The sequence below is a fragment of the Budorcas taxicolor genome, chromosome 25, assembly GCF_023091745.1.
Source record: "Budorcas taxicolor isolate Tak-1 chromosome 25, Takin1.1, whole genome shotgun sequence".
Classification (NCBI taxonomy): domain Eukaryota; kingdom Metazoa; phylum Chordata; class Mammalia; order Artiodactyla; family Bovidae; genus Budorcas; species Budorcas taxicolor.
In genome coordinates, this window is record NC_068934.1 from 51213611 (window position 1) to 51229044 (window position 15434).

The window sequence follows — 15434 nt, forward strand, 5'->3', positions numbered from 1 at the left end:
CCCAAGGCAGGTTTGCTGCACTGCAGGGACGTAGGGGTGGCCGGCAGGGTGGGCCTGCGAGCACTGGGGGGAGGGGCTGGAGGCCAAGCAGCCTGCCATGGGCCGGGGGGGTGGTGTTGGGTGCCCCAGAGAGCCCCCCCACCCCGGTCTCCGCACCCAGGAGTCCCATCCCCGTTTCCAAGGTGCCTCCGTGCACTTCAGCCATTTCCCCAGTCTGGGCCCTTCCATCCTGACAGCCCACTTTATTCACAGAACCCACGAGTGACACGTAGGGATGAAGCTTTTAGGAACAAGACAGGAACAGAACAAGGGGGAAGATGGGGCTGAGCTCCGTTTCGGGAGGACACCCCTGGTGGAGGTGGCGGCCCTGAGGCTGGGGGAGCACCCCCAAGTCAGGAGCAGGGGCGTGGAGATGGCGTGCCCGCCACACTGGCCACGGGTGGGTCAGCAAGGCTCGGGGCCCCTCTGCCACAGCTTGGAGCCCACCTTCTGGGCTTCCTTGCCGACCCGTGCAGGCGGCGGGGCCGCGCCTGTCCCGGAGCCCCCCTCCAAGCAGCAGGCGGTGGGAGTGGGTGCAGGGCCCACGGCCCCCAGGGCCCGCCTGGGTGTGGCCCCCCCCCGGGTCAGGCACTGAGACACACGGAGGGGGACTGCTGCCCACACTTTATTAGACGTGCCTGGAGCCTGCCGCGGCCCCACTGCAGGGTGTGAGGGAGCAGCCTGAGGCCCGTCTCCAGCACCAGGGCCAGCGGGGAGCCCCTCACCTCCCACCCCAACCCAGACGGGGCTGGTGGGGAAACACTGCCCTGGAGAGCACTCGGGCAAGAAAAGCGCCAGAAACCCCCGCGGAGCCCAGCACCCCGCCTGCTTGGGCACGGCGCTGCTGAGGCCGGGAGTCCCAGGGGCTCCCAGGCCCGGGCCGGTGAGAGGTCTGGCAGGAGAGGCAGGCGGGGGCACGGCCATCTCCGGGGGGGGCGACATCCTTTGGCGGCGAAGCAGGGTGGCGGGCAGCTGGCAGCTATGCACAGTAGGTGTCCGCGCTCACCACCTGGCAGTACATGGTCATGGCGAAGGTCAGGCCCAGGATCTGCGGGAACAGCGGGGGCTGGGCAGGGCCGCTCAGGACCACGGCCAGTGGCCGGCACGGCCACTGCACTCGCGGCGTCCTGGGGGGCTGGAACTCCCATCCTTGGGGAAGCCTCCGGCAGGGCATGCCCCCCACAGGCCTAGAGCCACCCCGTAGGCCAGACCCCGACCCGCTTCCCCTTGGAGTGGGTTTCGCCACCCGGGCTCCGCTGGCCTCAGGGCCTAGAGGTTCCAGGCTGGGCCCCCAGCAGCTGCCCTGCACTCCTTTGCGATCACCCTGGGGGTGACTGGCGGTGGCCTCTGCCTGCACCCCAGAAACGGCTGCCCTGACACTGCTTGGGCTACCCCTGGGGCTGGTCCTCAGGTCCTGCATGAAGGTTGGGGAGCAGGGGCTGGCCGGCCGGGCCTCAGCAGGGTCTGCACTGCCCACCTTCGCCCTGCACTGGGCAGTCCTGTGACCACGCCCCTCCCCCCACAGCCCCTGGCAGGGGTGTGGGGACACGGCTGGTGCGCAACCCTCAGCAGAGGCGCCGGGGCTGATCTCCGTCCACGAGATCAGACCCTCAGCTCAGGAGTCTGTCCCTGAGGTGTCACAGGTCACCTCCCCGTGGACGCCGCCCCTGACAATCCCCCGGAGGCCCCTGCACCTCTGCCAGGGAGCCAGACTCCTCAGCTGCCCGGTTCTTCGGGCTCAGGGCTCAGGTGGGGCCTCCTACCTGCACCAGGGCCGTGCACAGCCCGAAGACGCCCACAGCCAGCAGGTTCTCCTGGAGCCACATCTTCACAGTCTCGTAACACGGCTGGAGAGAGAGTCGGCGTCAGGGAGGCGGCGAGGTCGGCCCCTGCCCCCAGGGGCCCGAGCCGCGCCCGGCCGGAGGGCACAGGCTCACCGCTTTCCACCAGGTGCCGGGCGCGTGCAGCCCGCAGCTCTCGCTGAACTCCAGGCAGCAGGAGTCGGGGACACGCGTGGCGTTGTAGACCTCGAACCAGTCGGTGTAGTTGGAGACCCCGCAGCAGCGGAACTGCGGGAGAGGAGGGCTGGGACTGTGCAGAGGGGGCCCCGCCCCGCCACGCCCGGGCCCCGCCCTGCCCCGCCCCGCCCCCGGCCGGGCCACGCCACGCCGCGCCCCGCCACGCCCTGCCCCGCCCCGCCCCCGCCCGGGCCACGCCCCCGCCCTGCCCCGCCACGCCCTCGCCCCGCCCCGCCCGGGCCCCGCCCCCGCCCCGCCCCGCCTCACGTCCGTCTGGATGATGCTCCAGGCGTTGGTAAGGCCCACGTTGCCCGGGGTGCCGTACAGGTGCAGGCCCTTCTTCAGGTCCTGCTGGGCGTACCTGTCGATCTGCAGGACGGCAGGGCCACCTTGCGGCCAGCTCCACCTGCCTCGGCCGGACCCGCGCCCGCGCCGGCCCCAGGTGCCCTCTGTCCGCCTCCCTGCAGTCGCCCTGCCTTGAAGGCTCCACCACGCTCTGGCGCCCCAAGGCCTCCCTGGGCCTCTCGTGGTGCTGAGCATGGGATCCGAGTCAGACGCGTCAGCACGAGCTTATGGCAGTTAACTTGCAGATGGAGACAGTCGGGCACCGCACACCCAGGGCAGCGTCTGCACGCGCCCGCTGGGACCCCTGGCTCCAACAAGGCCCAGACCTTGGTTCCTAAGACCATTCTTTCTCCATGAAGGAACCAGGCTCCCTAGAGAAATGGCCGATTCCAGGGCTGGGGCAGGGGCCCCCCAAGATGGACCTGGGGGGTGTCTCCTAGCAGCAGAGAGGGAGGTGTTGGAGGAGGAGGTAAGGATGTGGGAGCCACAGAGCTCCAGTAGCCAGCGCTAAACCAGATGAACAAAAAGTAACAGTCTTGGGGCATAACCAGAGAATAAAGCATGTAAACACACCCTGGCGTGTGTCATCAAGCAACAGCAGGGGGTGGGAGACTTCCCCATCGAGCTGACACGCGGCTGAAGACGGGGGGCCCCTGGGTGCTCAGACTCTCTGGAGCCTCCAAGGCCCTGCGGTTTCCCCCAGGCCTGGCCGCCAGAACCTGTGGTTGCGACCAGAGCCGGGCTGGGGTCCCTGGCGTCGGTTCTCGGCCCCTCCCGCCCCCTTGCCTCTGGGAGGGTGCAGCCCGTGCCACACAGCCCGTGCCACAGCGCAGTTGTACCTTGTCAGTGTAGGCGAAGAAGAGGATGGTGATGCAGGCCTCTAGCAGGAACACCAGTAGCAGCGCCACGAAGAACTGCGGGCCGGGACCGCCAGCCTCAGCCGTGCTGCCCACCCGGCCCGCACGGAGGGCCCCACCCGCCCCGCACAGGGTCCTGGGGGACTGAGAGGGCTGGGACAGGAGCTGGGAGGGGGTCCTGGGACAGGCGGTCTCGCAGAAAGCAGGCCCAGTGCCAGTCGGAGGGGCTCTGCCTGGCATACGTGCAGGGGTGCGTGTACACGTGCACCTGTGTCCATCAGGGCCACCCCGGCCCGGCCTGCCCCCCCACTGGACTCACGGTGAGCAGGAGGCATCTGTTCTCCTTGATGGCCCCGATGCAGCCCACAAAGCCGATGGCCATCACGAAGGCGCCGGTGACGATGAGCAGGTTGGCGGCCGACAGCGACGGGAAGGAGGAAGACAGGGTGGCGAAGTTCCCCTGTGTGGCCGCCAGCCAGATGCCCACGCCCAGGATGCCGCAGCCGCCCAGCTGGGCCGGGGCACAGAGGGGGGCGCAGGTGAGGAGCCCGCCAGGCACCCACTGGCCGTCCGGCCTGCATCCCCGGCCCCAGCCGTTCCCCCCGTGGGGCTGCCCCCGAGCCCACACCAGCCCACTCCCTGGCCCACTCCCCCGACCACTGCAGCTTTTACTGAACTTCCTAATTGCTCCTTACAAAAACTGATTCAAACAGGAGGAAGAGGCAGGGGAGGCCAGGCGGTGATGAATCCGGGGAGACACCTGGCCCCGGGGGGGCGAGGGCGGCCAGGAGGGTGGGGGCCCGCAGCCAGCTGGGACTCTGAAGCCTTGGGGATGCCCCAAGATGAAATGGGAGCTCAAGCCCAAGGCTGGCAGGGTCTGTTGACCATAAGGAAGTGTGTATTTGTGTGTGTGTCCAGGCTGGGCAGGGTCAGCTGGCTGTAAGGAGACGTGGGTGTGTGTGTCCCCATAAGGACACGTGTATATGTCTGTGTGTCCCCATAAGGAGCCATGTGAGAGTGTGTGTGTGCCCCTCCTGTGGGAGAGGGATGACCCCCATGTGGCAGGCCCCCGCCAGGCACAGGGACAGAGCTGTCCACGGTGCTGACTGCAGGCAAGGCCACTTGGGGCAGCAGGGCACCCACCCCTGCCCGGGGGCGCCATCAGGGGACCCTGAAGAGGCCGGGACCGGCGCGGGTCACAAGCCCTCCCACCAGCCGACAGGCAGGAAACAGGCACTCAGGGCCACCCCAGGTCCCTGGGCTCTCCAGGTGCCAGTGTGGGCCACACACACACAGATGGTCTCCCCTGGCCTCTGCCCAGCGTTGCAGCAGAGGGGGGACCCAGGTCAGGGGCAGGGGCTGCCCCCCCAAAGAATCCAAAGCAGGCATCCTGGTCCCACACCTGCCCATCCCCGCTGACCAGGCACACCGTCTCCCGCTCCAGGGGCTCAGCCCCAGGCCAAGCCCCCAGGCCGGCGCTGGTGGGGGGTGCGGGGCTGCCTCTGAGCAGAGGGGAGCACCTTCCTCTAAAACCCAACAGCCAGCCAGCCGGCTCTGCCCTTGAGGTCGGCACGGACAGCTGTGGTCCACAGGACGAGCGCCTCCAAGCCCCTGGCCCTGCGGAGACCCAGGGAGGGTCACGGGAGGCCGTCTGGGGGAAGCGTCCTGCAGGGCCTGGGCCCGCCCATGACACGGACCTGGCCCACGGTGACACCCAGACATGTCACTCGGCTCCGCACTCAGGCACAGACCAGCCACCAACAACAGCGTGAACGCGATGCGGGCACGTGGGTAAGAAAATTACCTGTAATTGTGAAGCTGCTTCTGCGTAGGCAGCTTTTAAAACATTTTGGCAGGAAAATTACAGCCTCTGAGTACGGGGGAAATGGGCCCTGTGGAACCCGGACAGAGAAGCAAGCGTAGAAGGGCCTGAGGCCCCTCCCAGGACGGGCCCGCGGGCAGCAGCGGGCAGGGGGCTGCACCCCACCCCATCCCACTGTGTCCTCCCAGGAGCAGACCCCCACCCCACGGCAGCCCCGCCCCGGGCCCCCCATCCCAACCCTGCAGTCCCCAGGGCCTTCCTGTCCCCGTCTCACACCTGGAGTGCACACCCTACCCCCTGTGCCCAGCCTGGCACGCCCTCCCCACCTCCTGCTGTCTCTTTTCTTGTCCATATTTTGGAGGACTGGACTGGGCTAGGGCTAGGCAGGTGGGGCCCCTTGGTGAGGCCCACGGGGGGCGCCAGCCCTCCAGTCACGTGGCTCGGCATGGCAGATGGCCGGGCAGCTGGCCCGATCCTTGGAACGGGGTGAAGGGCCAGGTGCCCACAGGGGCCAAGCGTGTGTCAGAAGCCCCCCACCGGGCAGCTGGCACCGTCTTGGGGGTGTGGCCGGGCACGGTGGGGTGACATCCCCCTCTGAGCCAAGAACAGCCCCAGGGGAAGGGAGGAGCCCATCTCTGTGAAGTTCACGGGTGGAAAGACCTGTCCCCTGGGCTAGAAATCAGGTCTGCAGGTCCCCAGGGCAGGGGCTGGGGGCCCGAATGCCGGGGCTCGGGCACCACGCTGGCGGGGAGCAGAAACTCTGTGTGGCGAAGGGGCTGCCCCGCCGGCACAGCGGGGAAGACTGCACCTGCGGTGGGGTGGGCAGTCCCTGGTCCAGCCCGGGGACTACAGGCCCATGTGCCGCGCGGCCACAAACAAAGAATCTGTGCAACTGACTGCAATTGTCCTCCTTACACTCCAGGAAGGCCGGCCTCCCTCCAGGCTCCGAGAGAGGGGCCGGCTCCAGCCCACCGACCCCCGCCCCAGACTGGTGTCTGAGAGGAAGGGGGGCCGCTGGGGAGCAGACCGGTGGGACCTCAGCGGGGAGCTAGGGCTGCACCCCCATACAGGCCCCGGGGCCTCTCCACTGCCCCCTGGCCCCCTTAGGGGCTGAAGCCACACCTCTCTGCCCCAAACAGAGCTCCCAAAGCCCCCTGACCAACTGCTGCCACCCCCAACCCATGTGAGAAGCCACCAAGTCCCTGATCAGAGGGGGCTGGCATGCTGGTGGGGTGGGACAGGGAGGCCCACCGCTGCCACCACAGGGGACCAACCTCGGGCCCCAGAGGCCCTGTCTTCCAGCTGCTGGCCCCAGGGACAGGCCTCATGTGGGACAGGCGTCCTGGGGCATCCTGACCCCTGACCTGACCGGGACAGCCAAGGACCCTGGCTTCCCACACTCACGGCCCACCTACCCTGGCTCGTGGTCGCCGGCAGCAGGACCCCCACCACCCCGCCCCCTCCCCGCTGCAGGAAGAAAGCGGAACCAGGACACACAGCTGCCCCCAGCACCCCCAGAAGGCCTGAGCCAAGAGCAGTCATGGGGGCTGAGGTCCGCAGACCCCCGGCCCCGCCCCATGACCTCCAGCAGGGCCCCTTGGCCTGCCTGATTCCCCGAGGGTAGGGGCGCCGGCGGAGGTGGTCCCAGGTCTGCAGAGCCTTCTGGCTCTTGGGCCCTCTTTCACCGTCCCAGGAGACTGGGACCAGAGGCCAGGCCTGTCTGCAGCTCCTCGGGGGGAAACCAAGCGCACCCTGGGCTGGCTGGGGAGGCGGAGGGTCCACAGAGTGGGACTTGCCCAGGGAGCCAGGGAGGCCCGGGCAGCAGACGACGGGAGCAGGCAGGACACCCACCGCAGCCACACAGGCAGGCCGGCCCATGACGCGGGGGAGGCGGCGCAGGGAGCCCTCCCGTCTGGACGGGGCTGGGGGACGGCAGCAAGTTAGCCACGCCCGGGAGCGGCCGGGCTGCAGGCTGAGGCCCCGCCAGTCACGGGAGCGTCGTCGCCTTTCAGAACCAGCCCTGCCTCCACTCAGGACCGCCCCCACCACCAAGACCATCCCCAGGGCTGCAGAAACTGCCCCGGGGAGCCCTGAGCACCCCCCAGAGCTGGGGAGGGGCAGGGAGAGTGCCCAGGGGCTGCTCAGCCCCACTGCCACCTCCTGAGCCCCGCACACAGCCCTCCTCCCCAGTGGATGCCCCTGGCTCAGGGACCCTAGCCCTAAGCTGCCCACCGCCTGCCCGCCTGGAAGGTAGCGGTGCCCCTGGAGGGTGGTGGTGTCCCCCGTGGGGCTGTGCCTCCCCAGGAGGGCCCGGTGGCCCTGGGTGGGGGCACAGTCTGGGGGTTGGCCGACACCTGGGCCTCACCGGCCCCCCGTGCCCCCTGCAGCTCGCCTGGGCCTTCCGGGCTCCATCTCAGGACACCCCTTCACAAGCACGGGGGATACCATCGACTCTCCTGAGCCATGCTGTTGACCCGCAGGACACACAGGACCCAGCAGATTCACACGAGGACCCGCGGCTGGAGGTCCCAGCCCGGCCCTTCCAGACTCCGTCCAGGAACCCCCAGGGAAAACCCGTCCAGCAGAGCACGGTTGCCTCCAGAGCCAGCCCCCTGCCCACCCTCAGCCAGGACCACGGGGATGGATGGGAGGGGCAGGAGGCGCTGCTGGGGAGGCCGGCTTAGGCCCAGGCAGAGCGCGCCGGGTGCGGGGTGGGCCCACGGGGTCTGCAGTGGAGAAGGGGGCTCCGGGGCGACTCAAGGACAAGTGTGCCCTGCTGAGCTGCGGGCGCAGGAGGAAGCCCCAGGGGTCACCACACCTTGACCCGCAAGCGGCGTTCCACCTCCCCTCAGCTTCTCCCAAGTGGGAAACACTGGGGCAAAGAATTCCAGCAGGGGCTCAGCACCCCCAGGAGCAACGGTGCCAATCCCGAGAAAGGGGGGCTCTGCCCCACCCCGCAGCCCCATCAGCAGCAGCGAGGGCCCGGCTGACACCTGCGCAGGGCCTGGCGGGGTGGGGGTCCAGTCAGCCCCCCAGCCACGCTCACCACCCCTGGCCTGTGTTTCCTGGGGGTCCTCTCTCCGACCGCAGACCCCCAAGGCCGCAGGGCACCAAGGTGGGGTGTGGAGGGACCAAGCCAGCCCCCAGGCCAGGCCACCTGGCCAGGAAGTGTAATTGGATAATAAAGGGATCAGATTTTCTAGCCCTGGAGAGGGTCCCCAGGGGTTCCTGATGTTCTTTCCGGGGCTGAGGACGGCGTCCACGGCAGGGATCACTGGAGCATGTCCACCCTGCAGCTGGTGTAGAGGCGCCTTCGGGGTTCACAGGGCAGAGACAGCTCTGCCGGGCCGTTTGGGGGGCTGCCCCTCGGGCACAGGCCCCTCGAGGGCCCCCTCTCCTCCTCCCAACAAGCAGATACCCCCGTCTCTGAGGAGGGGTGCGGGGGGAGAAGCAGGTCCTGCCCCCCAGGACCTCCCCCTGCCACCGCCCATCCCCCATCCGCCCGCCACCCTTCCTGCTCACCAGTCACAAGGCCACCTGCAGCCCTCTCCCGTCACACTGCCCGGGGCAGACTGACCCTGCCAGCTGCTCGCCGCTCACCACACCGGTGCCCCCCGCTCCTGGCCGGGTGCCCACCCCCTGCTCCTGATTGGTGCCCCCGCTCCTGCCCAGGGCCCCGCAAGGAGGAGACGGCTGTGCCCCCCACTCCTGGGCAGAGTGCAGCCTCAGCCGCCTCTGCTCTTGGCCTATGGGGGCTTCTCAGCTCTGGGCCTGGCCCCTCCCAGGAGCTCCTTGCAGAGAACCTTTTGAGTGACCCCTGTGGGGGTGGGCAACTGGGGCAGAAGCCTCCCCACCTTCCCAGCGACCCTGTACTTCTTAGGCCAGAGCCCAGGAAAGGGGAGGTGCAGTCAGGTGGTGCTTTCTGAGCCTTTCGCGGTAAGTGGAGCTCAGGCGAACGAGTTTACAGTCGGTGGCCTCCTTCTGGGGTCCAGAGCCCCCGCAGGAGAGACAGCCACGCCCCCACGCTCCCACCATGGAAGGAGAGCGGCGTCGGGAATTAGCGATGGAGCGGCTGTGACCTTGGCATCATCTCTCCACAGGCCCCGCAGCCCGGCTGGGGGGCCCAGGCCCGGCTGGGTTGGCTCCCGGTGCCAGTGTGACACCCCCATGTGCGTGCCCAACCCCCCCACCTGGGTGTGGACGGCAACTCTGCCCTCCAGTGTTGGGGTTTTTCGAGGGAGGGGGCCCCCCTGTAGCACCAACAGCTCTGACCCTGGACACAGGCACCTCATCTGAGCAAACCCAGCCACCTTAGACAAAGTTAGACCAGCCCCCACCTGGCTGGAGGTGCAGCAGAAGGCCAGACAGCCCTCCCGCTGGCCCCAGCCCCTGTTCTGCCCAGGAGCCGGTCCAGCGGAGGGCTCGCCCTGCCATCCCCACCGCCCCCCAGCCCCTCTGCAAGTACGGTCCTTGGCGCCAGGAAGGCGGGTCTGCTGGGGAGGCTGTGCCCACGAAGAGCGAGGGCACGGCGGAGGGGAAGGAGCCAGCGGCCCGGCAGAGGGAAGGCGCGGGGCCCCACGCCGCCCCACGGCAGGTGCAGCACACATCCAGTCTCAGCAAGAGACAGAGCGGAGGGGATGCAGGGCGGCCGCCCAGGGTGCAGCTTGGCGGACCCCAGCAGTACCGGAACCCCCAGGAGCCGCGCTGCCCTGGCCCCAGCGACCCCAGGCACACCGCCAGCCAGCGTCCCGAGTGTCCCGCCCCCACCCCACCCCCCAGCGGGAGCGGCGACCCGGGCCCGCCGCCACTCACCCAGAAGAGCAGGTTGAAGGCGAACATGAGGTACTTGACGCCCTGCAGGCAGCCGCGCGCCATGCTGCAGCGCTTGAGCTCTAGGAGGAAGATGAAGGACAGGTCCAGGTAGAAGACCACGTACTTGTTGCCCTTAGGCGACGTGTAGCGCGCCTGGGCCGCCTTGGGGCCGGGGCTGGCGTGCAGGCCGAAGAAGGGGCCGCCGCGTGCGAAGCCCGGCTCCTTGCCCGGCGGCGACGGGCTGCGCCGGTACGTGGACTCGTCCGTGCTCGAGCGGCGCATCGCGCGGGGCCGCCGGGCTCCCCGCCCCGGCCCGCGGGGACGACCGGCGGCGGGCCGCGGACACCTGCCCGCGCGCCGCAGCCCCGGCCCGCCCGGCCCGCGCGCCTCGCGCGGACGCCGCCCCGCCGCTCCGGCCGCCCCGCCCCGCGCCGGCCAATCGCAGCCCCGGCCCGCCCCCGGCCCGCCCCGCGCGGACCCCGCCCCCGGCGCGCCCCGCCCGCCGCTCCTCCGCCCGCCCGCGGAGCGCCCGCCGGGGCCGGGGGCGCGGGGCCGGCAGCTCTCAGCCCCGGCACGACGCCCCGGCCCTGCCCGGAAGCCGCAGCGCGCCGGGACCCCGCTGGCGGCCGGGCTCGGCGGCCTCCGACCGCACGCGAAACGCAAAGCGCTTTGCAGATGAGGGGTGACCCACTTGCTGTCTGGGGGCGACGTGGGGCAGCTCCGCCTGCCCGCCCAGATCGAGGCAGCGCAGAGGGCGCAGCCGGAACACACCCGGGGTGCACCCCGGGCCGGCGAGGGATGCGCGGGGCCCTGGGTCAGCCTGGGGACCCCAGCCGGGGGCGGTCCCGGGAGACCAGGCAGAGGGGAAGGACAAGCCTCCGGGAGAGGCCGGGGCAGGGGGAGCTGGGAGGGCGGCCACCCTGCCAGGCAAGGGCGCTGGCGTCATCACTGGGCCCAAGGCAGGCCACAGACGTGTGCAAGGCTGGCAGCCCACTCCAGGCCCGAGCCCGCAGGACCCCTCCGCCTTCGCCCCGGTCCTGGCTTCCTGGGCACGTGCGACGTGCAGTCACACAGGACCCCTGGCAGGTGGGCCACGCTGCTGCCAGTCTTGAGAATCTCCATAATCTGACGAAGGTGCCCTGACTGTCACGCTGCACCGGCCCCTCCCAGACACCTGCACACAAGCCTCGGCAGCACACTGGAGCTCCGAGGCCCCTTGCACGGGGACAGACGGCCCCTCTGCTGAGCCCCCACAGCCCACCCCACTGGTGGAGGCCCTGCGTGTGGAGGGAAGACCCCCGCCGGAGGCCTGGACGCCCCCTCCCCTCCTGCCTGCAGCCCCCCTCCTCCTCTCGGTTCAGCAGGGGGCCCGGCCCCGGGGAGGGTGGTGCGACAGGCAGGGACGCCCCCCGCCCTGGACTGGGTCTACCCAGTCACCAAGGCCACCCAGAGCAGCACCCACCCTGTCGGATGGTCCAGGAAGCTGCAGTCGAAAGAGGGAAGGACTCAACTCGCCCAAGGTCAGCAGAACTCAGAGGGAAGGAAGGAATCGGGGGGGGGGGGAGGGAGAAAAACAAGTTGAGGGGTAGGCGACAATGAGGAGACCAAGGCTGAGCCCTGCTGGGCCCCCGGGAAGGGACACGCTGCCGACCAAGGGCCCGGTGGAGAGGCCAGCCGCAGAGGGCCCCCGTGCAGGCTCTGCAGAGACCACTGGCCACAGCTCTGCTGAGGCGGCAAGTGGCAGCGGTGAGCCCGGGAGATCCTGGTGACCACCAGCAGCCTCTGGCCACCTCCCCCTTGGCCCAACTCTGCCAGCCCACATGCCCAAGCCAGGGACGGCCACTCAGGGCCCTGAGAGGCGCAGTGGGCACAGGCGGGCTGAAGGGCAGCGCCTCTGAGGACAGGGCTGGGGGCCAGGAGCCTCCCCTCCACCCTTCAGCCCAGTGCAAGGCTGGCTGGTTCCCACAAGGGGCCCAGCACCCAGGGTGCCCTCTCCCCTGCTTCACTCAGCCAACACCATGCCAATGCCCCAGGACTCCTGAAAACCCTCCCCAGCCTCTAAAACCCTGCTCTGGTCCCCGCCGTGAGCCGCTGAGCCTGAGCTGAGATTCACCCAGGAGACAACCAAGGATGCCGGGGCCAGTGGGAACGTGGACGGGAGCCCCGGGACCCCACCCCCGACGCCCAGCAGCTCCCCCAGCAGTGGGACACATGCCAAGAGGGCCACACCAGGCTGGCGTAGTCCCGGTCTGTCCCGGGACCAGGAGAGCCTCCACCAGTGAGGCCCTGCCCTACCTGGCTTGCCTGGGAAGAAGGCGGGCGGTGCCTGGTGGCCCTGAGGGCCGGCCAGCCGGCAGGTGAGCAGTCAGCAAGGCCAAAGCCGCAGCTCTGTGGAGGGAAGACAGGCGGAGTGGAGGCCACACTGCGCCTCGTTCCCAGCCTCTGCGGGGGCTCTGCACCCGGGGCGGGATCCCTGCGGGGAGAGGGGGCGGCTGGGGGCCGGGGGCGATGTGCGCAGACTCAGGGCCCAGCCCTGAGGCACAAGCATGCCCGCACGGGGCTGCACTCAGAGAATACACGTGGTCAGCAGACGGAAGGCCGTCCAGCCCCCAGCAGCCCCGCAGCCCGGAGCCCAGCCTGACGGTCCACGTGCCCCAGGGCCCTGCACCCTGCGCCCTCCCACTTCCCAGAGACGGATGCCCTGAGCCCCCAGCCTCCCCGCGGAGCCAGCCAGCGATGTGTCACGAGGCCCTTAATGGACTTGCGTAGAGAGGGGACTCTGTGACCCCTACCAGCCAGGTATTGCGGGTGAGGAGGGCCAAGGCCACACTCCTCCCCCAACGCCTGACCCCTCGGTCAGGGGCTCCCTGCAGCCGGCGGGGGGGGGGGGGTGGTCTTCCAGCAGCTGGCGGCGGACAGCAGAGGCTCACAAGCCCCCCACCCCCCGCCCTGCCCACCCCCTCCTGGGCCACCCTCTGCAGCACGTCCTCTCAAACCCACACCTGCGGCAGACACAAAGCCACCGAGCAGGTGGAGGCTTGGCAACCTGAGACCGGTTCCCTCACTCGGGGGGTGACCAGCACCCACCACTGCGAGAAAGGAGGCACCCGGACCAGGCCCGGGACCCCACCCCCACCTCAGTGAACCCTGTGCCCCTGCGCCCAGGGAGGGGCTCAGGCCCAGGAGTACGGAGGGCAGGGGCGTGAGGGGGCCACCCCGCCGTGTTCTCTGATGAGCCCCCTTCCCGGAGCCCACAGCGACGCTGCAGACGCCGAAACCCACAGCCTGAGCCCCCAGCCCTGAGACCGCCTCCGCAGCCGCACCCCCCCAGACCTGGGCTCAGGAGATGGGCCTCCCAGCCAGGCCCTGAGGGGCAGCTCCACCCGCACCCCTCCCAGCCGCCGACCCCCCTACACCCCCACCCAGTGCAGCCCCGGGACCCTCCACGGGTGACCGCCATGCCCCTCCGTGAACACAGGGCCCCACCTCATCCCGGGCAGCCCATACTCAAGCCTCAGTCGGGGGGTGGGGGTGGCTATAGGGCCAGACAGGAACTGGCTGTCCCAGCGCCTCACCTAGCCCGGCCGCCTCCTCCAGGAAGCCTCCTGCCCCCTGGCCTGCTCTGGGCCTCCTCTGTGTGCAGGACTGCAGAGGCCTGGGTCCCCAGAATAATGCGCGCGGCAGGCGGTCAGGATGGGCAGAGCAAGAAGCCCTTGCCAGCCCTGCCAGCCCCAGGCTGGGCCTCTGGGACCCTCTGGGGCCCGGGGCAGGGGCAGGAGGGAGCCCGGGGGAGCGTGGGCACCTACCTGGCCAGACCGAAGCCCAGCTCAGAGAAGGACCTCCCCAAACACCGAAAGTGCTGGCCCGGCGGCCTCGGAGGCCTGCGGCAGACGGGCCCCAGCAGAGCCAGTGAGCGTGCCCGCACCTCAGGGTGCAGAGCCGGCCGCCCAGCCCGGGCCCCCAGGTTGCCGGCTCTGAGGCGACTGCGAGGAGCCAGGAAGCCCCGCCAACACAAACAGGCCTGCGGAGCCGGCCTTCCTGCTGCTGCTTCAGCCCCCGACCCCGGGGGAGGGGCGCACAAGCACCCGGGCCCACAAGCCCTCCTCCCCCTGGCCTGGAAGACACTACCTCCAGGAGAGGGGTCCCCAGGGAAAAGGCCACCCAGAGGCCTCCAGCACTTCCCCAGGCCCAGTGAGGCCAACCCGAGGACAGGGGCTCCCCTCAGGACCCTCCCGCCACCCTGGGGCCTGGGAGCTCCCTTCCCCACCTGGGCACTGACACTCCAGCCTGCCCCCTACACACCAGTGCCTTCTGGGAGCCCCACGCACGGCCGAGCGGGCCATCCTCAAGGGCCATGCCCATCCACAGGGTCACTAGGTTGCACAGCTGGCCGGCAAACACCGCCAGGGACCCCAGGGCCCAGAGGGTCACCGCGGGTGCAGCAGGTGGGCGACCCCGTCAAACCCCGACGAGGCATCCACGCCCCCTGCTCACCACACCGCCCCCCACGTGTGAGCACAGCTTAACCAGAGCGGCCAGAGCTTGGGTGCTCGGGGCTGCGCTGGGATCCCGCCCCTCCACCTTCGTGGCCTCCGGCCCCCCCACACAGAAGGGGAGGCAGACGCTGTGGTCCAAGACGGGGGCGCAGGGTCAGCTGCCTCCTGGGCAGCTCCGTCTCTCAGGAGGCGTTTCCAGGACAACACCCAGGGCACAGGGTCTCAGCGGCTGAAGCTTTGATCGCGGATTTCCCCTTGTCCCCCGCCTGCCCTGAAGTGACCCTCCTCTGGCAGGAAGTAGGGCGCACGGGTTCCAGACCACATGTGAGCACCACCCTCCCGCCCTGTGTCCCCGCCCCTGGGGGCAGGAACCCCCTCCTCGGAAACCCAGCGCCTCACTCTCCCTGCCCATCTCCAGGCCAAGCCCGAGGTCTGGGCCACATCTGCGCTCATCCCCAGGGCCCCCACTGCGGGCCTGTCCCACCCCGGCGCCCCCATGAGTGCACCAGGCCCCTGGGGTGCTCTCTGCCCCTGCCCACCCTGAGGACAGCTGGACTACGCCCAGCCTGCCCCCTCAGCACCCACAGGGAGGGAGAAGGCCCAGCGGGGGAGAAGGCTGACGTGAGGCCCCCCCAGGGTCCTCAGATCCAGCCTGGCCAGGCCTGAGCCAGGGCGGAGTGGGCACGGAGGCCAAGTGCCCAAGGGGCCTCTGAGCACACATGTGCTGGTGGCCTGTGCCGCCACGCTGCTCAGCAATCCCCTCCTGGGAAACCAGGGAGCTGCAGGGGGGAGGTCCCCCCCGAATCCACACGCAGTTCTCGGAATTCCCGGAATGTCCACTTGGCTCTCCCGCCGCCCCTCAGTCTCTGGGAGTAAACAGCCGCTGGGCCAGAGCGAGGTGCGGTGGACCACAGGGCCCTCCCCCAGGAAGCCTGCACGCACCCACCCTCGCTCTAGAAGAGCCTCCCGCCTGTCCCCCTCACCTCTGCAGCCGCCTCTACAGCTGAGCCTGGGTCCACCCCAGGCCACTGTGACTCAAGGCCCC

General features: G+C 69.9%; 1 protein-coding gene across 3 annotated transcripts; it reads right to left on the reverse strand.

Annotated features, from left to right (window-relative positions):
• Positions 1–359: 359 nt before the first annotated feature.
• On the reverse strand, positions 360–15434 carry TSPAN4 (tetraspanin 4). 3 transcript variants are annotated; one of them, XM_052662019.1, is made up of 10 exons: positions 15373–15434; positions 12189–12281; positions 11356–11376; positions 9894–9973; positions 3579–3770; positions 3242–3316; positions 2325–2426; positions 1977–2108; positions 1803–1886; positions 360–1087 (listed from the first exon to the last, which is right to left on the reverse strand). In XM_052662019.1, the coding sequence occupies exons 4-10, from the start codon at positions 9954–9956 to the stop codon at positions 1019–1021; spliced, it is 717 nt and encodes a 238-aa protein (XP_052517979.1). In that variant the 5' UTR covers positions 9957–9973; positions 11356–11376; positions 12189–12281; positions 15373–15434; the 3' UTR covers positions 360–1018. The 3 variants fall into 3 exon arrangements, with proteins under 3 accessions (XP_052517979.1, XP_052517978.1, XP_052517980.1); XM_052662018.1 differs by lacking the exon at positions 11356–11376; XM_052662020.1 differs by lacking the exons at positions 11356–11376; positions 12189–12281 and having other exon boundaries at positions 15373–15420.